Raw genomic sequence first — 24,603 nt, forward strand, 5'->3', positions numbered from 1 at the left:
CCTGGGCTTCAGTGCATCATTCAGAAAGCCATCTCCTGTCTAGAAGAAGAACTGATAAATCCTCTTCCTCAATTCCAGTCACTCAGATTCTGGGCGTAATGAGGAGACCATTCTTTGAATAAACTACCTCAATTCAAATCTGATCTCAATTTATTATATTTTAATCTATTTTATCTTAATCCACACAATATTATTTAACTGTTTTTATTTTTTGGAATAATAATAATAAATTTTTATTTATATCCCGCTTTTCTCCCTAAACGTGGCCCAAAGCAGCTTCCAACATTATATAGAAGACAATACAAAACAATATACATAGGTAAAACAATAGCCTATAAAAACAAATTTACAATAAGAAATAAATGAACATATTTAAAAACATTTGTCTAAAAGTGCAATACAAAAACATATGTATTGCACTTTTAAAACTATGGTGAAGGTGTGGGATTGTTAGCCGTCTTGAGTCCCCACAGGGAGAGGCAGGGTATAAAATAAATACATACATAAATACATAAAATAATCTTAGAGGCATGCAGTTTGACTGATGGGAGTGGAGATCCTTGTTGGTCGTCCTTAACAGCAGCATCTCTAGGTGCTGTTCTAAATCTGAATACCAAGACTTCATTTTTAGCGGTTCACAAGAAGGCTCACTCAAGTGCTAAAAAGGGCATGGGAGACACTGTGTTGGGTGTGGGGAACGTTCAAAATCTGTTGAAAGAAAGCAAAAGCAACTTCTGTGAGCACAGCCTTTTCATTCACAGGAGGCAAATCCCAAATTCTTCAATGCTATTAGTTTGTTTAAAAAAATTGAAACTATATAAACAAATAGCCTCATTATGGGATTAGCAGATTTCCTCTTCCACTCCTGCTCCTTGCTTTGCTCTTCTCTCCTGCTTTTCAGACTAATTCTAAAAACTAAATTAACATCTGGCTTTTTACAAAAATGTTGCTGCATGCTTCTGTCTCCTACATGAAACCCAGAGTTGAAAAACAGAGAGGCAAGGGCAGGTGCTTAATTCTTTCCAGCCCTAGATGATAGCAGAACTAGATTTATTTAATAGAGTCTTTCTTGTTTACATGCAGTAGGTATGTGTTCACAGTCATCATGTTACTTAGGCTGCAATTCCAATAACCCCTCACGATTGGCTATGTTGGCTAGGGCTAATACGAGATTTAGAAATCCAACCATATCTATAATCCACAGGCCCAAGCTTGACTTGCTGAATTACCGTAAGAATGGATCCCCTCCACTGCTTTTTCTCTGTCACTTGGGAACTGTACATGATATTAGAGTTATTAGTCCTAAGTCTCAACTCCCAAGCACTAGGATTTCAAAGCGGAAACGTTGTCACTTGCATATTCTCTAAAATAATGGCCTCTGGGCATTTCTAAGTACGTACAGTATCTTCATAAGCAGTGGTTCCCTACTCCAAACTCTATTTATGACAATACATTATATCAGGCATGGGCAAACTTCGGTCCTCCAGTTGTTTTGGACTTCAGTTCCCACAATTTCTAATAGCCGGTAAGTCCAAAAGCACTTAGAGGGCCAAAGTTTGCTAATTACTGCATTATATCTATTCCCAACTTGTCTAAAGTGTATAAACTTGGCTCTAGGGTTATAATGTTGGAAGAAGGAAATTCAGGTGTAGCCTTATCTGACTGCACATTAAAACCTGCCCAGCTCTATCCTTGGGCTTCAATGACTCAGCTAGGATGACTGGCCCTCTCTGACAGAGAGCTGGCCTGAGGTTTGCCCCCCTCCCCACCTTCGTGCGCAGGACCCATTGCAGTGGGCTCTCTGTGTGACTGCTGTGTGAAGCAAGGCTTTCTGCTTTTCCTTAATTCTGGCCTCTCTTTATCTTTACTGTTTTCAGTTCAAGATGGCTTTCCCATGCCCAGGCGCTTTTCTAAACCCGAATACCAACAATTCTTTTTAGGGATGCACAAAAAATCTCTGGAGGCAGCGGCTGAGGCGGGAAGGAAGCCGGAGGTGGAGCGCCAGGCCCTGCCCAAACTTGACAAGAGTGACAAGGAAGAAAGGGGCCCAGATTCCAAAACCACCATTTCCCAAGAGGAACTGAGAGAGAACAGCATTGCGGCCCTCAGGGCCAAAGCTCAGGAGCATAGCACCAAAGTCCTGGGGACCATCCCTGCAGATCCTCCTAATCCGCCCAGGAAGCCCGAGAACGAAGAAGCGGTAACCACAGTGGAGGACGAACGGCAATTGGAAAAATCAGATTTATCACAAGAGGAAGAGAAGCTGGTTTAGAATGAGGAGGAAGATGGGAAACAGCTGTCTCCTCAAAGACCAACGCCTCCAGGAGCTCTGCCTTTTCTCAGACTACTGGGTCTCTCCTGCAGTCCCTTCACAGCAGGCGGGAAGCCTCACTTGGTCTCTGTACATTTCAGGATGCCACAGGCTAAGACCATGTTCTGCTGGGTATGTCTAGAGACTGGTTACCCCTCTAAAGCATATTGTTCCTGCAATCCGTGTCCTCAGGAACACTGTGGCTCTGCTGCCTTCCTTTGTGTAAAATGGGGAGAGGGCAAGGGGGCTATATACGATCACAATCTTAGTTCAAGAGGAAAACGCAGCTTGCTAGGACTTTTTCCTCAACACCAGCCACCACACCAATGCCATGTCCTTCCTTTCTTCCCCTATCATTCAGTCTCTGTTGCCCCATTCTCAGAGTATCTTCTGTAATCTCATTGTATTTCATGGTCAGAATCAACCTCTTTCTCCTTCTCTCTGTCAGGTTCTTAGCTTTCCCAGGGAAGAATGACCCCTTTTTCATATTTATACATTAATTTATGTAAATATATGTGTGTTTTAAACTGCTCATTGCCTAGCATTGAAGCTTGTTTAAAAAGAAAGTCATTCCCCTCTTCCTAACGTCAGGCCAAATCTAAAACCGGCCAGGTGACAACCCTACCTCATAGTGGGCCTCGCCTTCATGGCAATATCAAAATTGTTGTTGATGAAAGAGGCCCAGACACCCTTTTAGTGCAATGTGAATTTCCCTTGCAGAAGAATTGGCTCATTTGTGCCATCCAGATTGTACTAGCCCAAAATACTCAGGTAGCATTGCTATCCCCCACTCCACTTGGCCAATATCACTTTAGGGGGAAATCTATTGAAACAATTAGTTATTCCATTGTACTGATCTAAATTTTCCACGTTTCTTTCCTGAGAGAGCACTGAAATAGGAAAGGAGTGCTTAATTACTAAAACAAATGTGTCAAGGCACTTTGGATGTCATATTGTCTGACATTGGAGTTTTGCTCCTTCCTCCCAAATTTGGACATATAGGATCTGCATGGCTTGTTGACACATGTCAAGGGAAATGCATTGTCCACGCACTATGTAACTTATCATATCCCATGGGTTTATACTCAGCATTGAGAACCTTGTCCCAGTTTAAGGCTGGGCTTGTGCTCTGCAATCTTGTAAGTAACATCATGGTTCGCAAATAGAAGTCAAGAAATAGCCACATTTTGAGGGTGGGAGTGTGTTTGGAACCGCATTTGACTCTCAAATGAATGTGTGAACTGGTATCATAGAGATGCCTCATGCTTCAGATTATATGGAAGTCTTCCCAATGGAGTTATTAAAAGGTCCACATTACTGATGCTTGCTTGCAAATGATAACGATAGATTGCAAAACAATCTATGTAGGACAAGCTGTTTGCGTGCACTTCACCTATCTCTATCACGTGCAGTTAAATATTAGTTGAATACCAGTAACAAAGCTGTTCAATGCCACTAACATGAAGTAAAGCACTTACTGACAACTCCAAATCCCAAAAACAAATCTTCACATAGCCAATGACTTTCAAAAACATTAATATGATGCACTGTCATAAAAAATTCACTTACTTCCATTGTAACATTCTCTTCTATGAAGGCCCACATATTCTTTCCTATTTTAATTTGCAACAAAGATTTTTTTAACCTGAAGTTGCTGTTTTATTTGTTTATGATTAAATCTTTCCTTCCCACACAATCCTTATCTATGTCCCCCCGTTATTTGGTGTGTTAGATTATAGACCATGATATGTAAATAATGTACATATGGTGAGAAAAGTTGGTATTTGAGGTGTTTAAGATACAAAATTGTAACAATTAGTCATTTGAAACCTGTGATTTTTTTGGTGCCATTTTCTGTAAAGATATAAATCAGAATAAAACTGAACTAAAGATTGACAAACATCATACTGTAATGCACTTAAAAGATGAGAATGGGGAAAAAGGGTGGGCTAGATCTCTTGATATATCTATACTATGTATATAATTCAGATTGATCACGTACTGTGATGGGCACTGTCATAGAAGTATCAAAAACAAAAAACAAGCAGGGAACTATAAGAACAATGAAGACATTGAATGCACAAGCCTCTGATGAAATTATAAACCTCCACAACACTCATAGTTCAACATAATTTCTAATAGGTTTTCATTTGGTATTCTGAACTGTGTTATTGTCACCTCACCTGAAAAAGTCTGTCTCTCTCTCAAAAGTCCAAAACCATAATGCTTAAAGATCTGAAACTTGGCACATGTGCTATAGCAATCTTAGATGTGTGCACTTGGGGATTTAAATTAATTAATCATTTACTTCATTTGAATATGGTGATGTGTTTGAGGAATACAGTACCATAGTCAGTCATAAGGTGGCACACCTTTATTATTAGCACATTGTTTTTGCAGTTGAAACTGAAGCTAGTAGAGTAGTCTGAGGGACAAAGTTGTCGTCTGGTGCTGGTGTTTGTTATGTGGTTCTATAGTTAGGTTTATCATATAATTTTTAAAATACGAGTATTAACATATCCCATGATTTTTCAAGCAAGGGGAAAAAAAACCAAATCAAAAACTGTAAAAAATTATATTTACAACCAAACGTCGATTAGAAGTACAAGTGGTGATAAGTGAGAGCAAAATGAAGATCAAAGACCCATCAGCTTTTTCATCTTCATCCTTGATCTGAGCGACACATTTGGTTTCTCACTAAGAGTTCCTCTGAAGTCTTCTTTCTGAACACAGAAGCTGCATCTTCCACATTTTTATCCATATTTGATAAAGTGTTTGGTAAAAATTATGTTTTACTTTAGAAAGTACTTTTGGACTACAGCTTCCATAATCCTCAACAAGCCAGCTGGGGGTCAATGCTGGCTGGAGGATTTTGGGGCTTGTGGTGTGAAAAATAAGCCATGGCAGGCAAAAATATGTGGATACTGTCTATAGAAGGAAATGAGAAATTACTGGTAAGTGAACGTGGGAATTATGCAGCCCTCCAGATGTTGTTGGACTGCAACTTCCAGTATTTGTCATCGTTGGACAGGTATGATTCCAGTTCATGTGGTAAGGGGAAGTACCACATATTTGGTCCAAAGAGGATAATATATGAAGGATCCCTTAAACGATAAAACATAACAGACCCTTTCAGTTTTAAGAGGGCAGCTTTTTCACATGTGCTGTAAGACCCCTAATGGAGGCCATCTTAGTTTAGACTGAAAAAAACCCCTCTTGATGATAATAATAATAATAATAATAATAATAATAATAATAATAATAATATTAAAACTTTATTTATATCCCGCCACCATCTCCCCGCGGGGACTCGGGGCGGCTTACATGGGGCAGTGGCCCAAACAACATAAGAACAACATATAAGCAACACAACACAATCACAATATGAAAAGATAAAACAGTAATACGATATATCAATGTAAACAACATTACAGGATAAAAATTTCATTTAAAACACATAAATGGTAAGACCGTAATAAAAACTGGATAGATTATTAAAAACCCACTGGGGCTGCTTAATTAATGACTATCTCCGAAGGCCTGCCGAAACATCCAAGTCTTCAGTTGCTTCCTGAAGGAAGGTAGAGAGGGAACCAACCTAATAATATTCAGAGAAAGTGGTGGAAACCATATAATAAAGCATGAAAGAAAATATATACAAAACTAACAATCTAGCTACCAGTTCCTTACTATAATGCATTCCTATACATGTATATTCAGAAGTAACTACCATTGACTTAAGTACAAAAATGCACAGGAGTGAGACTTAAAGTTAAATCCTGAGCATGTAGCTAAACATTAATTTATATGTATATGTATATATCTGGGGCCCAATCCAAACCTGCCTGCACCAAAGGAGACAGGGTGCAAACCTCATCTCCTGCAATAGTATTTTACTTTTCACAAAGTGACTGTTTCTCCTCATGCCTGGGATAAAAAAAGAAGTGGAGGATCTAACAAAGCATGTTGTGTTTTGAAAGACTTTAGCACAGGCATGGGCAAACTTTTTTGCCTTGGGGCCACATTGTGGGCCTGACTGAGAGGGCTGGGCCAGGAGGTAGGATGAACAGGCATGCGCTGAGTGAGATGGGCTGCTCGCCCCATTCTTATGCTGGGAGGAAAACGAAACATGCGGCGACTACCCCGATCTTCCTCCTTGATCCTCCTTCCCGGATCTTCGGGCTGTCCTCTTAGAATTATGCTGGGAGGAAGGCAAGACAGGTGATGGCCAAGAGCACCCCGGCGGGCTCTCAGCTGCTTCGTGCCTTCCTCAGGCCATTCTCTCGACATAAGGATGGGGTTGCTCACACTGTCCTTATGTTAGGAGGAGGACAAAATATGTGGTGGCTGAGAGCACTCCAGAGGGCTCTCAACTCCTGGCCCTGGCCTTCCTCCCCTGTCCTTTCTCCATAAGGATGTGACAGGCCACTGTGTACTTATGCTGAGAGGATAGGAAAATGAGGAGGGCCTGAGGTAAGCACCCCCAGGGGACCGCATCTGGCCCCTGGGCCTTAAGTTGCCCATGTCTGCTTTAGCAGGTATGCATGACTAAAAAACAAAATTGCAAGTATAATGTTTTCCTTTAATAGGAAAACAATATTTCACAATTTGGGGACTTATGACAGCATGACTCTACATAATTTTGAACTGAAATCAGACAAAAGTTTGTTTAATGTGTGCTATATGCACCTAAAAAACAGGTTGGAACTACCTGTTTGGAACCATAATCTTTTATGGTAGAGTACTAAAAATTGCTTTTGTGGTTTTGTGGAACTTACCTTACCTATATGGTTACCAGAATTGAAATTGGAGAGGGATCCTCTATCTTGTGAATGTTTGTGTAGAAGAGAGAATTTGAGCAGGTGTTGCTCCTCGCTCAACCAGGTAATATCCTCTTTTCACAATTATTAAAGGTACAGAAGCTATATCCAGTTTTCAACCAGGTAATCCTATATAGTTCTTATGCTGTTACTTGAGGAACACAGCACAACGAAGACTGAAACAACCTTACACTTGTGTAGCATTGTGAGCTATACAATATTAGAAAGATATCTTTTTAAAACCATAAGCAAAACAAAAGAAAACCAAACAATGGTGATTTCAAATTTAATCACCAGTCCATATTGCAGAGAGAAACAATGGGTGCAGAAACCTTTGGTGGGATGGACGAGTAGGATAATTGTGTCATAATTGTTGTTAGCCACTTTGATACTGGGAGAAAAGCGAGAGAAAAAAGAATAATCTCCTGAGGGATTCTGGCCACAATTTCTTGATTCCTATTTATGGTAACTGCTCTTTATGCAATTTATATGAAGGGGTAAAAAGATCAGGGCTATTGAAAACATTATTCAAATATCATTTGCCTTACTGGTTCATCTACACTTTGTTAGGAAATATGAAAACTTGTCGACTAAAAGCCATGGGCAAGGCTGATGGGAAGTGTAGTCCTATAACCTCTGGGGAGCCATAAGTTTTCCAGTGTTGTAAACATTGGTAATTAAGACCTCAGGATCATTGTTGTTGAGTTGATTCTAGTTTATCTGCGGAGTTGCACCAGATTTGTAGACAGGACAACATAAATCAGGCCCATTTTGATTGTCTTTCACAGTTCTTCTTTCAAGAATGAACCTTTCTCCATTCTTAGTTTTTGCCTTCTCATCAGAATCCAGCTGTGACTCTGAAATGTTAAAACATCAGTAATAAGGATACATCCCTTTGTAGGTCCACTAGAGGGCAGGATTTATCTAACAAGAATATAAACAACTTCCCTCTGAAAAATAGAAATTGCCTGACTTCCCTTAAGGTCCTTCGAGATATGTATCTGTATAACTCAGGATCTGATCCCAGGTTTTCTGTTTATACCAGGGCCCTTCCACACAGCCTTATATCCCAGAATATCAAGGCAGAAAATCCCACAATATCTGCTTTGAATTGAGTTATCTGAGTCCACACTGCCATATATTCCAGTTCAAAGTAGATAATGTGGGATTTTATTCAGCTGTGTGGAAGGGGCCCCGGATTATCTGGCAGTGTGGACTCATATAATCCAATTTAAAGCAGAAAACCTGGGATCAGATCCTGGGATATAGGGCCTGTCTGGAAGGGCACTCAGTCAGCTGGGATTGCTAGTGGGGCACATTTTGTTATTTTCATACCTGTGTGTATATACCCCTTCAAATTACCAATAAACTAGTGGCAACCCCGTGAATTTCATAGGGTTTTCTTAGGCAAGGAATACTCACAGCTCTTTCTTCTGAAATATAACTAGCAAGCACCTGGCAATCTCTTGTGGTCTCCCAGCCAAGCACTAACCAGGAATGACCCTGCTTAGCTTCCAAGGTCAGTGATCTGGCACCTTTAGGGCATTTAGGTTTATTAATGGCAAGGACCCAGATCCAAGTTTAGTACAGGTTGAGCATCCCACAGCTTGAATTCTGAAATCCAAAATACTACAAATTTGTCTGCATGGGTTGCTGAGATAGTGACAATTTTGCAAGAAAAACTCAGTTTTGTGCATAAATTTATTAAAAATATTATATTATATATAATTGTCTTCAGACCATGTGTATATAGTATGTATGAAACATACGTGAATTTCGTGTTTAGACTTGAGTCCCATCTCCAAGATAGCTCATTGTGTACAAATGTACAAATCTATAAAAATCTGAAGTTCAAAATGGTTCTGCTCCCAGGCATTTCAGATGAGGGATATTTAATCTGTATTGCAAAAATAAGCCACTTTTGAACTGATAGATCTCTGGCCTTGGCAAAAACATGAGTTTCTTTCCTTTCCCCTGGCCACCACTGTACAAATGCAATGCCTTGATGTAATGAACTGTTACTCTGGTGTTATGCACCAGTAGAGCGCAAAGTGCCATTGGTGCATAGACATTATAGAATTAATGCATTTTGACAATACTTTACCACTCCAGCCATGGCTCAATGCTATGGAATCATGGGAGTTGTAGTTTTACAACATCTTTAGGCATCTCTGACAAAGTACTGGGGCCTTGCTGAACTACAACTCCCAGGATTCCAAAGCATTGAGCCATGACAGTTTAAGAGGACACTGCATTGTTTTAAGCTAAAGTGCTTTAACTGTTATTTATCCCTTTATAGCATACCCCTGACGTTAAGTCCAGTCATGTCTGACTCTGGGGGTTGGTGCTCATCTCCATTTCTAAGCCGAAGAGCCGGCGTTGTCTGTAGACACCTCCAAGGTCATGTGGCTGGCATGACTGCATGGAGTGCTGCTACCTTCCCGCCGGAGCGGTACCTATTGATCTACTCACATTTGCATGTTTTAAGACTGCTAGGTTGGCAGGAGCTGGAGCTAATAGCGGGCGCTCAAGCCGCTCCTGGGATTTGAACCTGGGACCTTTTGGTCCGCAAGTTCAGCAGCTCAGCGCTTTAATGCACTTTGCCACCGGGGCTCTTAATATATACACTATATATAATATACACCATATATTATAGTGTATAGTTTGAATTATTTTAATATTGTTCATAGTTTAATTCTGTTTTAATGTTGATTTTTGTGTTTTTAAATATTGTGTTTTTAAAAATCATTTTACTTTTATTACCCTGAGTTCCAATTTTGGGGAAAAGCTGGGTTATAATAGTAATTATTATACTCATGATAACAACTACAACAATTCTGGTAGCAGTAAGTAAACTATTATTCAAGAATATTGCTTACTGTTGCTGATCTGCTCTGATCTGTTCATGGGAAAAACCCTAGTAAAGCTTCCTAGAAGTCCCAGAATTTCCCAGAAGAGCACGGTACAAAAACATTGAGTCAGAAGAGTTGTATCTCAAAGCAAATACCCTGTGCCTTTTACTGTAATGGTTCTGCTGAAAAAGCAAATACAAAAACGTAACAAGCCTCCCCTTTCCTTTATCATGAATTGGCACATTGCAATCTACGCATCCCATTACTCAGTGAATGCCATACTTTGTGCATAGATTAATGTTGTCTTGTAATCCTATGAAACTTGCATCTGTTGTAGATATGGTCACTGAGCCTCAACTTAAGAGGAGGAATACAGAACAAAAATGTGGTCAGAATGTGGCTCTGCTTACAAGGGGCAGCCCAATCTGGCTTCAGAACAGAAACCAGCTCAAATTTGCATAAAAGTTATTCTGGTTGAACATTACTAAATCCCACTCATCGCCCCCCCCCCCCCCACCCCCCTGGAAAGGATTGAATTACTTTTACTTTGTTCCAAAGGAGGAATTGCATGCCTGTATGCTTTTTCCAGGAAGAACGCAGGACGCTCTGGATGTGGATTTACAAGTTGGTGCTGGAGGATCTAATTAATCCATATCTCATACTGCTAGGAAAAAAGATCACAGTATTTTTTTCTAGCAAGGATTTATGCTGGAAGATTACCTTGAGTTAGAGAAAAGGGTCCCCCTTGTACCCCAGAATTATGGCCTGGCTTCTTCTTAGAACTTGCTTCCAAAAAGTTGTCCCCGGTGGCAGATTTTCTTACAAAACCAGAGCATGGAGCAATGGACCCCTGACTGCATACATGCCAGAAGTCACATCTTTTCCTGGACCAGTGGACCACCAAGGGCTGTATCAGGTGTCAGTGGAGCAAACGGAGGCCTTCTGGGGAGCACTAGCAAGAAGCCGACTTTCGTGGATCAGTCCTTTTCATTCTGTCAGTAACTGTAACCTACAGCAAGGCCACGTGTCCTGGTTCCTGGGAGGACAGCTGAATGTAGCTGGTAAGTTGTAAATAAATCTGTTCTCTCTGACTTGCTCTCCAATATAGCCTTGAACATTTCAATGGAAGTTCCACTTCATTCTCACTGATATACAATTTCTTGTCTTGAATAAGAACAAGAATATATGTTGTGGTCATGCTTAAATGGGACTTTGGACTAAGCAGCTGAGAAGATGACAGAACACTGGAAGGGTGAAGATGGGAGAGGAACCAATAAATGGGGAGTCATTCTGTCCTTTGCTGGTTTTGTTGGCATCTCATTTTGCTATCATCAGAAGTACTTGCAAAACCAGGAGTTCAAGTGTAATGGTGGCGACATGGGCACAATCTGACAACGCTCAGATAATTGATGATGGAAGCATCTCTCTAGACAATAAAAGGGTAAAGATTTCCCCCTGACATTAAGTCTAGTTGTGTCCGACTTCTGGGGTTGGTGCTTTTCTCCATTTCTAAGCCAAAGAGCCGGTGTTGTCCATAGACACCTCCAAGGTCATGTGGCTGGCATGACTGCATGGAGTGTCATTACCTTCCTGCCGGACCAGTACACATTGATCTACTCACATTTGCATGTTTTCGAACTACTAGGTGGCAGAAGCTGGGACTAATAGTGGGAGCTCACCTTGCTCCCCAGATTCGAACCACCAACCTTTCAGTTAGAAAGCTCAGTAGCTCAGCGGTTTAACACACTGTGCCACCGGGGGCTCCCCTCTAGACAATGGAGCAGGCCAAATCAGACCTGATCCAGCTCTCCAGACTGCCCAAAGTCCTAGGATATTTGGAGTTTCCAGTGAACTCTGGAGTACCTCTTGATTTTGCTTAAAGCGGGGCAAATAGCTGGGAAAAATGTAAACATTTACTAGAAGCTGCAGTGCATAATGAAGGGAGCCAGTGCAGTCAAGCCCATAGCTCAATCCAATGCTGAGATTTGAGTTGTATGAGCTATTTAGAAGTCTGAGGTAGAAAACTGTACTGCTGCCAGTTATGTCAACTGTAGTACTGTGTTAAGGGTTGAAGACTTTGCTCTATTTAGATACAAAGCTGAGAGTAAAGACTATTTTTAAAAAAGTGTTTTATGGGTTAAGTGAGCTGAAATGATCTTCCTCTATTCCCTTCACTTAAATCTCAACCTGGGGTCCCCAGATGTTTTTGGTCTACAGCTCCCAGAAATCCCAGCTAGTTTACCAGCTGTTAGGATTTCTGGGAGTTGAAGGCCAAAAACATATGGGGACCCCAGGTTGAGAATCACTGACTTAGTTCCTCCAGACATTTTCCCCTGTCCAGCTCCAATGCCCCTTCTTACCTGACTAGGAGAAATGAAAGGGTCTAAACTAAGCCATGGATTGCAGGAAGCCAAATGTGGATTTGTGGAGAATTCAGCTTCCTTCAACCACATGTTGCTTTGCGTATAAAAAATCAAATACCCATTTCCTACTTAGTGCATAAAGGTGAGCATCAAAGGACTGCCTTAGCCTAATCACATGAAAACAACAGCATCCGTAAAGGTGGCCTCAATAAGCACAGGGGATGTCCTCCCACATTTTTAATGTAAGTTGAGACAGAGGTAAGCAGGGGAAGACAGTTTCATAGGGAACCATTGGAGATCAAGGGGATGAGTTCTAAAAGAGGTGATGTAACCATAAAGTTAGCAATAAGCAACCACCAATTTTAAAGAGGCTTAAACAAACAACAACAACAAACATCAGCACTCACATTTTCCCAGAAAGATAAATTTGGAGATTCTTCACAGAGAGACAAGAAAAGGCAGCAGCTACTGTTCCCAAAAGTGCTTGGATGGGGTGAATTGGCTTGTCATTAGGTGGTAGTTCTTTGCAGATGAGCACACAGGCAGAGGGCAAACGGTAAGAACTGTGGTCTTATGCTGTGTCTTCTGCAACAGCCGTCCAAATTGGAGAAAACACATCAGAAACAAAGAAAGACAGCACATCTTCTACTATGTCTTCTGCAAGTTGAGAAGATACAAGAGGATGAGTGGCAGCAAATGTATAGTAACTGGATATATTTAAAAGCAAAAGCAAAAAAGCAAAACAACAGCAATAAACCCTCTCATTACTACCATAAAATTCCTATTGACTACTTTGTTCCACTCAGTCCCTGATGATAAGCAAGCTGTAAGATGCCGCAAGATTCTTTGTCACTTTTACTTCAGCATGCCTAGTAGGATTAACCCTTTCCGTGTTTGAATTCCAGTTTCTGCCTCAAACCCAATTTCTAAGCTAACAAAAATAATTTCTTCTTTCCAGCCAGTCCAAGACCAAAGTTACTTTCCCCCCTTCTCACTTTCTCCAACTTAGGCAGGTAAAAAATTTGGGTAATTTTTCTTACCCAAAAATTCCAAACAGCCCAACTCTCATCTCACCTGCCTCACTCTCCCATCTACTCAACTGCAGAAATTCACTGGAAGAGTGTTGTATTGTGGGTGAGATTTTCATTCATGTATGTATGAATTTATGGAAAATGCTGTAAATTTGAAATGCTGTAAATGGAAACAGTGAACTTGTACTGAGAAGGGAAGTGGCATGAAAGCATGACCCAAGACATCTTTCTGCCTGAGGAAGATCAGTATTTAATGTATCGTATTCCCTATAAGAGATGCAGTGCTCAAGGCTAGTATTTATTTATTTATTTACAGCATTTATATTCCGCCCTTCTCACCCCGAAGGGGACTCAGGGCAGATCACATTACACATATAGGCAAACATTCAATGCCTTTTAACATAGAACAAAGACAAACAAACATAGGCTCCGAGCGGCTTCGAACTCATGACCTCCTGGTCAGAGTGATTCATTGCAGTTAATTGCAGCTGGCTTGCTCTCCCCCCTGCGCCACAGTAATGTTATTTTGATTCTTTAGACAAACAAAACTCATAAGTACCTCTTCACAGGAGTAGAAATATGATAAAATATATACAGAACACAGAAAGTACATAGGAAAGTGGATGATAAGCTTCACAGAAATGTGGTTGAATTGCTAAACTCTATGTACAATTCCTTAAGGCTTAAGCATTAAATTTGTACCACAATGAACTGAAATGCTGATAATTTATTTAGCTGTGCTAATTGCTCTAATGTCTGCTATAGGCAAACTATTAACTAAGGAATGGTTATCTGAATGTGTAGTAAATAAACCCTCTATAATATATTGGCACAGTGGGTTAAATGGCTGAGCTACTGAACTTGCTGACTGAAAGGTTGCCAGATTCGAATCCTGGGAGCGCGGTGAACCTCCGCTATTAACCTCAGCTTCTGCCAACCTGTTCGAAAACATGCAAATGTGAGTAGATCAATAGGTACTGCTCCAGTGGGAAGGTAATGGCGCTCCATGCAGTTATGCTGGCCACATTACCTAAGAGGTGTCTACAGACAATGCTGGCTCTTTGGCTTAGAAATGGAGATGAGCAGCAACCCCCCAGAGTCAGACACTACTGGACTTAATGTCAGGGGAAAACCTTTACCTTTACCTTTACTAATATATTGACTTGAGCTTTACTTTATGCCACCAAATAGAAATTGACTACTGTTCCTCCTCCTTCTTTCTTATCTACATCTCTTTGTGAATCAAGGAGGAGCAAAATATTGCATACTCAACCAGGATTGTGCAATTCATTGAATTTTGTGCTGTACAAATGATTAACTCCGAGTTGTGGAATTCGGAGGGATGCATTGATAACAGGCTGTGCAATAGATGACCCCAGTCCACCTGGCTTCGTTAAATGTATCTATTGATTAATAATAGGCCATTTAGACTTTGGTAATCAATTCAGAACTAACTTGTTCTTATAAATTTGCACGAACATAAATTTTAAACAGTAAAGTTAATGGTTAATGAAGCAGTAGTATGTCTGTGTATAAGTGGTATGCTATAAAATTGTTTTAATGTTTTAGTGTTTTATTGGAAATATGTTGAAATAACTTTCAGTGTTTTAACCATTTTAGCATGTTTAATTCATTTTTAAATTTTGTAAAAAAGTTATGTATAATTATATATTTTAAAATTATTTTAAGCAGCCTTGAATTCCATTCTGGGAGAAAGTGAGGTGTAAATAAATAAATAGGGTTCAAATATAAGCATAAGTAGTTTGGTTGGCAGAAATACATTCCTTCAGCACATCTTTCTCAAAGCTATTCTTCCAGCCCATTGATAATGCTACACTAAGGTTCAGGGGAATCTACCAAACAGAGTGAGGTATCTTTTATGTCAGGAGCCCTTTCACCTACAGATTCTACATGCAACATAATGTATAACATTTAAATTATGTTAGGTTCCCAAGTTCAAAAAAATGCTTTAACATAATCTTTTGAGTAAGATCATTTATTTCCTCATAAATGTTGGCTTGATGGTAGCTTCTGAAGTTGAAGTACTGGAGGGCCCATCAAAATTATTTACTCACTGACACTTGTAGAAACTGAAGGAGTCCTGAATACTCTGCAGGACTTTGTAGCTGCTATGACTGATAATTTGATTAAAGCCTCGATCTCACTATGGAATGGCGAGATGGAAAGGGCCATTGATACATTTGCTCCTAAGACATCAATGTGGGTCAATAATAACATGGGATTCACTTCGGAGGTTCCAGGAATTGTCCATTTTCTTTAGCTTTCTTTAGTGCAAGACCAGGCCATCAGAAGATTAAAATAAAAGAGCACAGATGAGTGAATGATGAGAACTGTCTTTTCTTTCAGTCAACTGCTTGGACCGACATGTCCACCAAGCTCCAAATAAAGTGGCCCTGATCTGGGAGAAAGATGAACCTGGGCAAGAGGAACGAATTACATACAGGTCATTACCTACTTATTTCGCCTTGCTCTCTTTTTGAATATGTGTGAATGGAAATTTAAACATGTGAAAATGCTACAATGTATTACATAGCCCTTACATTATGTCATAAAATGTGCTGGTACTCTACTTTATTCCACGTAAAATATTCCATCTCATCCAGTAGTATCAACCCTGACTAGAATTATCTTTCAATATCTTTAGAAGGGGTCCTCCTGATATATCTTAAATGGTAGAGGTAAAGGAATGGATGTTGGGGATCAAATATATTCTATCCCATAATCCTTGTCCTACTGTATCATGAGTTGAAGGAGGCAGGTGAAATAATAAAGCAGATTATATCAACATCATTAGGTGTTTCTTTTGGACAGAGAACTGCTGGAGAAGACCTGTCGCCTTGCCAACACCTTGAAGCGACAGGGAGTGAAGAAGGGTGACAGAGTTGTAATTTACATGCCTCCATGTCCAATGGCTGTGATGAGTATGCTGGCCTGTGCCCGGATTGGAGCAATACACACAGTGGTTTTTGCTGGATTCAGTTCTGTTGCTTTGGCAGACAGGATCCAAGATGGTAAGAAGTTCTTCTGTTTTAGGCTGGGTGTGTCCTTTCCCTTATCTTTCTGTTAGCAGCCTCTTGTCAACGACCAGCTGAATCCACAAAAGGAATGATTAAGCATGAGCCTCTCTAATACATAGTCCTTACTTGAGTCATCTTTTAATAAATAGAAAGTCTTGGAAAATAATTCTTAAGACATCTGTTTTAGCCTAAAATGATTTCTCACTTAAGGAAAGCTAAGGACGTAAGAGGACACACTTCATATTTTTCATTGAGAAATGAAAAATATTTTGGGGAGATAAAGTGGGGTATAAATAAATATGATAGTACTAATAATAATAACTGATAAAAACATGTCTAAAAGCAATGCAATGCTTTTAAACAACTCCTCATATGTATGCTTGCCCACAATGCCCTGCCTCATGCACGGAGGAGGAGTTATTTAAAGCTATGGACAACGTGATTGCTGTTGCCCACTTTTGGTCCAAAACTATTTAGCTGTTTGTGATTCCTTTATTTTATCACTTTTAAACATATTCATTATGCAATGTTTTTGACATGAAATAAATAAATAAATAAAATAATAATAATAACTCCTAGCAACTACACTTTAGACCAGTGGTTCTCAACCTGTGGGTCCCCAGATGTTTTGCCCTACAACTCCCAGAAATCTCAGCCAGCTGTTAGGATTTCTGGGAGTTGAAGGCCAAAATTAGACTGTAGCTTCCTTCTCACAGGGTGTGGGCCTATGAGAGTTGCTGTCTAACAAAAAAAATTCAACCCCAAAACAGAAAAAATATCCCCAATATTATATTAAACAAGGGGCATCAATTAAGTTGAGGAGGAAAGGAGTAATCTATTGTATTTAATTCATTTTATTTCATCTTTTCCAGCAAAATCCGAAACTGTGATCACAGTAAACCAAAGCATCCGAGGGGGGAAAGTGGTGGAATTGAAGCAGACAGTTGACCAAGCTATTAAAATGTGTCCAATGGTGAAGCGAGTTTTTGTTTCAAAGAGAACTGATGCCAAAGTTTCAATGTCAGCAGTGGATATTCCACTAGAGCAGGTGAGAACTGCGCCCTCATTGCAGGAAAACAGGACCAGTAAGTTTCTTTTGGTGGTAGTTTAGATGCATAGGCAGGAGTAAAGGTTTTCCCCTGACGTTACGTCCAGTCGTGACCAACTCTGGGGGTTGGTGCTCATCTCCATTTCTAAGTCGAAGAGTCAGCGTTGTCCGTAGACACCTCCAAGGTCATGTGGCCGGCATGACTGCATGGAGCACCGTTATCTTCCAGCCTATTTATCTACTCACATTTGCATGTTTTCAAACTGCTAGGTTGGCAGGAGTTTTATACAGTTACAGCATCATAAATGTCATTTCAACTGCTTTGACAGCATCTTACATGATCCTGAGATTTATAGTTTAGGGAGATATTCAAGCTTGCCAGTAGATAATTCTCTAATTAATTCATGAAACTGCAAACCCTAGGATATCATAGGATGGACCCATGGCAATCAAAATATTTCCACATTACTGTGATTGTGCAGTGTCATAGAATCTCAAGAGGGATTGATTTTCTGCTTCCTGTGACAGGAGATGGCGAAAGAGGATGCAAACTGTGCGCCGGTTGCCTTGGAGAGTGAAGATTTCTTGTTCCTTCTCTATACATCAGGAAGTACTGGGAAGCCCAAAGGACTGGTCCACTCACAAGGAGGCTACTTGCTATATGTTGCTCTCACACACAAGGTAAAAATGACACAAAATTGCAAACTTATCTATTCACTCCGTAGAAGATAATGAAAATTACCCCAAATTGTCATGTGACATTTTTCATCCTCATGTTGTGTGGATCTTAAGTAAAAACAAATAACCTTTGGAAAATGTTTGAAAAACCAAGGAGTAGTGAGCAGCATCATTAAAACTAGTGTCACTTGTTATAGTAAACAAAAAAGCTGCAGAGACATTTTGAAAAATGTTTTGCTTCCCATTGGAGCTCACTAGATAATAATTACCTACAAATTATCGAAATATTTTAAGCAACCCAGATTTTAAGTAGCCTCATGTTTTGTCTATTTGTTCAGAAGTAAGTTGAATTCTGTTCAAAGGAGTCATGTTGGCTGGGAATGATGAGATTGTACTCAAGTATCAGTCAGAAACTACGTATGGTAACGCTGCTAGTTGAAATTCGAGTCCAGTTGAGAAGGCATCCAGGAAGCCACATATAATGATTTGGTGATTATGCATAGATGTTGATGTTTAGCATATGTGACCAAGATCAGTTTAACTAAGTGGCTTACTCAATCTGTTTGCATTATTGAAAAGGGATTATATATTTCCTTATTGTTGACTCTTCCTTTTTGCCCGACCTCTGCAACTCCATTGGTAATGAAGATGTTGCACATTGTATAAGGACTGTAAGGGAAATGTTATCTTCATGCTAGAAGCCGAATGCAACATCTGTGCTGAGGGCTACGTGACTGTAGGGGTGGAGGCAATAATGAGAGAGAGAGATAGGAAGGGTCATATGGAAGAGTTCCTTTTTTTGTCTTTCTAAGTCCTGACTGAAATTATCAGGTTGTCTTCAATTCCTCCCTTTCCTTCTTCCAATTCTAGCTGTCCCAGCCATGTAGCTAGCATAGCATTGCCAAACCATGATCTAATTTCTACTGTTAGTTCTGACTATAGTAAATCTATTGAAACATTTGGATTTACTGTATCTGTATTTTGATTCACCATTCAACTATTCAACAATTGGAATTGTCTATTCCAATTGATACTAACTAGCAAAATTTCAGCCCTTGTAAAGGAAACTGAAAAGATGACATGTATCCAGAATATGGCATCAAACAGTGCTTGAAGCTTGGAGAGTCATGACTTATCTCTTACCAGAGGCATACATGCCTTATTTCCCCTTCAGGATTGTTTGCACAAGCTTGAATGGTAATGATTATTTCAGGAATTGCATTGGGGGTATATGTATAGATGTGCCTTCAAGTTGCCTATTGACTTATACAGACTCCATGAATTTCATAGAGTTTTCTTAGGCAAGTAATGTTCTCATATGATTTTTCCAGTTTTCCCCAACTGAAATATAGCCTACAGCACCTGGAATTCATTAACAAGCACTTACTCATGTACTTACTTAGGCTATCCCTTGTTGTCCAAGTATGATGGCCTTCCAAGTGTAGTGTCATGGCAGTGGGTACGTAGGTGACTGTGGAGCCCTATTCTTGACCCACATGTTCTTCCACAGTGAGGACACTGGTTTCCAGGTGGAAGGCGGTTCCGGTTAGGGTTGGTTTGACACACCTTCCTCTTGGCACGTTTCTCCCTTTTGCCCTTATTTGTACCTCTTCAAATTCCACAGCACTGCTGGTCACAGCTGACCTCCAGCTAGAGTGCTCAATGCCACAGTTTTTAAGGTTAGCTTTAAGCCCAGAGCTGACCATGCTTAGCTTAAAGGATCAGAAGAGATCTGGTGCCTGTAGGATATTTGGAGAAAGGAATATTTAATCCTTTCTCCATGGGCCATTCATGTAATCAAAACTGGACCTCTCCAGCTTCTTTTCCACAGATCTTCCCTCCTTTTTCCTGTCCCTTGTAAGGGAAAAGAACTCAAGTGGGAAAGACAATTTAGGTCACAAGAGTGGTTCATTGAGCTAAGCCTAAGCAATCCATTAGCTTTTATGACTTTGTTGAAAACGAAACCCCAAATGCTGGGTGACTTATCACAAACCTTCCATTGCGAAGTGTAGTCCTGCCTTTAGTTTCAGCAGCCATTAAAAATCCAGTGACCGCCTAGACTGAATTCCTGGCCTTTGCTCTTCATAATGACCCCTTCATTCCTAAATGACCAAGAATGGAAAGAGTCGATTGCAAAATGCACGCTGACCTTTCGCCCACACTCCCCCTTGCCTAAACCCTTTTCTGAAATGGAATCCTTATCTGTGATCAAAAGGATGGGATTGCAGCAACAGCCCCGATAGTGAACTTAGGGGCTGATTGAGGTGGTGATGGGGACAGAGAGTCCCCCCACCCACCAATAACCACGACAGAAGCAAGAGCCAAGATCCTGGAAAAGTACATTAGAGAACCTTCTACTATAAAAGCAGGCAGGAAATAAAATAGCAAGGTATGTGTGAAAGAAAAAGCTGTCTATTTATTGTGAATGTTTGTTCTAGCACAATAGGCAGTTAGGAAAGCAAAGGTGGAGATAAAAGTGAGGGCAAATGAGGACATTGTTTCCCAATGAGAATTCTGCCACTCCATGAAATTTTTCGTCAGTCTTCAATTTTCTAGCAATGTGGAATGTGAGACCTTGAACTAATTCACACCTGGAACTCTTAAATTTGTTGTGTTCAATTCTGCCAGTAACCTTGTCTGCTCTTTTTCTTTGGCTACCGAGTCTATATTTCTAAACTCTCAACAAATTTTTTGAATTACTCTTATGTTAGAAATGTGGGAGTACTGAAGGTAAATTCCATTTTGGGGTGCAGAATTCTTACTGGGAGCAACATCGTCTTTTTAACTTCTCTGTAGCTACATCCACGTAAAGAACTGAGTCTGAAAAATAATCATGATTTTGATCAACACAAATAGGACTGACCTGGTGGACTATCCAAAGCCAGCATTTGTTCAGTGAAGGAAATCAGAGTGCCTCTCTTGAATTCGGAAAGTTTCTGCGTGATTGCTAAGTACACTTAAAGGCAGTGGATGCATGGGATGGGAGTGCTTGAGCTGACACTCGTAATGCAGTGCAAGAATCACAAATCTGAACTATACCGGCGTATCAAAAGACCCTGGTTTGATTTCTGCTACTGACTGAAAATTGCTCAGGGGAACAAATTATGAACACTGCAGATTAGTTATCTGTAACATTCCAACATTTGTTTTTTCAGTGTTCCTGCTGTCCTGTATCCTTCAAAAGATTGCTTTTCAAAAAGTTGAAACTGTTTCTTTTCACCCCAGTAGAAAAACGTTTGTCAAGAGTTCTGACTTACAATGGTCAGTTTTCCTAAATTTTTATTTTATATCCTGCCTTTCTCTCTCTGTAGGACCTATTTACCTCTTGCCATGTTGCATCCTGGGAAATAGAAAATGGAGGTTGCCTTTGGAGCACCACTTGAGATAATCACAGTATGCAGCACTGGTTGTGTTTCTCATCATAAAATATATGGGCTGGCTACATATTACAAATGTATGATAGAGTGCAGTGGTGTTTTTAATCCAGGTATATCCCATATTTTATGGGAAGGAAAACAGGTAATGTGGCACAGCTAATGTAAGGCCTTCCTGTTATTTTGGACTATAGCTCTCATCATCCCAGTAGCCCAGCAATTGGCCATACAGACTGGAGAAGATGGTTGTGTTCCTCTCAGCAAGCATGGTTAATCTAGTACAGTGGTTCTCAACCTCTGGGTCCACAGGTGTTTTGGCTTACAACTCCCAGAAATCCCAGCCAGTTTACCACCTGTTAGGGTTTCTGGGAGTTGAAGGTCAAAACATCTAAGGACCCACAGGTTGAGAACTACTGATCTAATAGCGCTAGTTGATATCAGGTCAGAGAAGGGTGGTATAATGTTAAGCAAGTTTTACAGTAACCGAAACATAGTAATACCCCAATAAGAGAACACTCTACCGAAGAGTTGTTATATAAAGTTACTAGATGGAGAGGATATTATTTAAATCTTAATTTACTCACTTCCCTGCAGTATGTGTTTGACTACCACGATGGAGATGTTTTCTGCTGTGTGGCCGACATTGGCTGGATCACAGGACACAGTTATGTGGTCTATGGACCTTTGTGCAATGGAGCAACCACAGTACTTTTTGAGAGCACTCCACTCTACCCAAATCCAGGTAAATATAGAGATAAGGTGGCATCTTGTCAGGTATTTATGTCATTGTAAACTAGCTTATGAACATGAAAGATGAATTGTGATGTTGTACAATCCTTGTATTCTTAAGAGGTCAGCAGAGACTTAGCTATATGTACTATGTCATTGCAAAGATGGGGCCAGCAGCATGGCTATTGTGCAACAGTCCTGATGCAGAATGTGCCTGATGCACAATGAAACATAATGCACACCGAAACACATTCTACATCTTGTGTGATGCCCTGTTCTGCATTGTCACAATGCTCTTGCTTGGATTAGTATAGCTCAATGATATAAGGTTACCAATCTCAGCCTCTTTTCCTTCTGATGGAGATGGCTTTTGCTTCTATCTCCTTTGCCCCATTGAACAAGGGCTAATATTGTCATGACTTTGACCAAAGTTCAAACAGGATCCCAGGCTTGTAGCTTAAGGACAGGGATGCCAAACTTATTTTCATCAAGGGCACACCAGCCTTTATGGTTGTCTTCAAAAGGCTGCTGAATCCATACACTGACAATCTGTAGATTCAGAAAGCCAACTATAATTTTTTTACATACTAGTCGGTGCTCTTTAGTTTTTTACCCATTTTGTGTCTCCACATGTTATTGGAGTCACTTTTGATTATCCACCATGTAGACTGGGGATAATGGGGATTGCAACCCAACAGCACTTATGGCTCTAAGGTTGGGGAAAAGTCAAAGGACATTTTAAAGTCAGACATCATATCCACAGGTCTTGTCTCTCAATTTAAACCCTACAATCTTGACTGAACAGAACAAGCTGCAACCTTGCAGATGGCACTGGATCACAGCTCTCATCAGCTCTAGTCATGATGTCTAATGATGAGGAATACAGGAGTTGGAGTCCAGCATGTGGAGGGCCACATAAAATGACATGGCGTACTGGATTCAACCCACAGACCTTGAGTTTGACACATGTACTTTAGGATGATATTTTTTCTTATTTTAGGACGTTACTGGGAAACCGTGGAGAGATTAAAGATAAATCAGTTCTACGGAGCCCCTACAGCTATTCGCCTCCTGCTTAGCCATGGAGATAACTGGGTAAAGAAATATGACAGATCTTCCCTCAAAATCCTTGGATCAGGTGGGTATTGAACCAATCAGCTAAGTCTTCATCATTGTATTTGTTGACAAAAATTTCTCAGGAGATTGGACAGTGGCATATAAATTAATGGAGAATGGGGATAGCAGTGGCTACTAGTCATGGTGAATATATATGCTTTTCAGTATGTATCTTTTTGTATATCAGTTGCTGGGGAGCATAGATAGGAGACTGCTGTTGCACTCTTCCTGCTGGTGGGTTTTCCAGAGGGAATTTGTTTGCCATGGTGTGAGTAGAATGGCTCTTCTTGCGAATAGAAATAAAACATCAGCCAGACCTACATATTTACACACACACACACACACACACACCACATCTTATAGAGAAGATAGAGAGGATTTAAAGTCAACCAGGCAGAGATGCGATATATTTCTGTTAAGGTTTAAGGCTTTAGACTTTATTTCTTTCTTATAGCCGGCTTGCTTTTTCTGTCCCCTGCAGTGGGAGAACCTATCAACACAGAAGCCTGGGAATGGTTCTTCAATGTGGTTGGAAATGGACAGTGCCCAGTAGTTGATACATGGTGGCAAACTGGTAGGATCACTGTGGTTTCATAAACTTTAGAAAAACAATATTAATTTACGATTATATATTCATGGATTAACAATTTACACACAAAGCTCGATCTTGTTCATGGTATATTAAGTGCCACGAGAGAAACAGCCTTCATCTAAAAGACTTCGTGTCAATCAAGACTAGACCATTATAGCAATTATAGCTTTGTCCTACAGTAATAATTTGGGCAGCTATTTAGAATTCTCTAGGACAGTGTTCCCAACCATTGCTTTTCCCAACTCCCACATTTCCTGACAGTTAGTCAAGCTGACTGGGGCTTCTGGGATTTGAAATCCACAGAGGATCAAAGGTTGGGAACCACTGCTCTAGCTCTCAGGTACAGAATTCTAAGTACAGTAGAGTCTCACTTATCCAGGCCTCGCTTATCCAAGCCTCTGGATTATCCAAGCCATTTTTGTAGTCAATGTTTTCAATATATCATGATATTTTGGTGCTAAATTTGTAAATACAGTAATTACAACATAACATTAATGTGTACTGAACTACTTTTTCTGTCAAATCTGTTGTATAACATGTTTTGGTGCTTAATTTGTAAAGTCATAACCTAATTTGGTGTTTAATAGGCTTTTCCTTAATCCCTCCTTATTATCCAAGATATTCACTTATCCAGGCTTCTGCCGGCCTGTT

At 40.2% G+C, this 24,603-nt stretch overlaps 2 protein-coding genes and 1 long non-coding RNA gene across 8 annotated transcripts in view; 2 read left to right on the plus strand and 1 right to left on the minus strand.

Moving 5' to 3' along the window:
• vsx2 (visual system homeobox 2) overlaps positions 1–4,211 on the plus strand; it is a 37,951-nt gene extending 33,740 nt beyond the window's left edge. Inside the window, exon 5 of one of the 3 annotated variants that reach the window (XM_062968307.1) lies at positions 1,878–2,083. In XM_062968307.1, coding sequence (XP_062824377.1) covers positions 1,878–1,940 — 63 coding nt within the window. In that variant the 3' untranslated portion in view covers positions 1,941–2,083. Of the gene's footprint in view, positions 1–1,877 lie in introns of all 3 variants that reach the window. The other 2 variants (XM_008125320.2, XM_003214453.3) reach the window with 2 other exon arrangements.
• Positions 4,212–4,670: 459 nt separating this feature from the next.
• Positions 4,671–10,831, minus strand: LOC134295513 (uncharacterized). Its single transcript, XR_010002113.1, has 2 exons — positions 10,704–10,831; positions 4,671–7,988 (listed from the first exon to the last, which is right to left on the minus strand). It is a non-coding gene; the product is annotated as an uncharacterized LOC134295513 (long non-coding RNA).
• LOC100554852 (acetyl-coenzyme A synthetase 2-like, mitochondrial) overlaps positions 10,744–24,603 on the plus strand; it is a 42,139-nt gene continuing 28,279 nt past the window's right edge. For all 4 annotated transcript variants that reach the window (XM_008125130.3, XM_008125173.3, XM_008125078.3 and 1 more), the window contains exons 1-8: positions 10,744–11,044; positions 15,745–15,841; positions 16,210–16,409; positions 17,288–17,463; positions 17,992–18,144; positions 22,110–22,257; positions 23,245–23,382; positions 23,842–23,934. In XM_008125130.3, coding sequence (XP_008123337.1) covers positions 10,744–11,044; positions 15,745–15,841; positions 16,210–16,409; positions 17,288–17,463; positions 17,992–18,144; positions 22,110–22,257; positions 23,245–23,382; positions 23,842–23,934 — 1,306 coding nt within the window. The remainder of the gene's footprint in view (positions 11,045–15,744; positions 15,842–16,209; positions 16,410–17,287; positions 17,464–17,991; positions 18,145–22,109; positions 22,258–23,244; positions 23,383–23,841; positions 23,935–24,603) is intronic.

Source organism: Anolis carolinensis, chromosome 1 (assembly GCF_035594765.1).
Source record: "Anolis carolinensis isolate JA03-04 chromosome 1, rAnoCar3.1.pri, whole genome shotgun sequence".
In the NCBI taxonomy this organism is placed as follows: domain Eukaryota; kingdom Metazoa; phylum Chordata; class Lepidosauria; order Squamata; family Dactyloidae; genus Anolis; species Anolis carolinensis.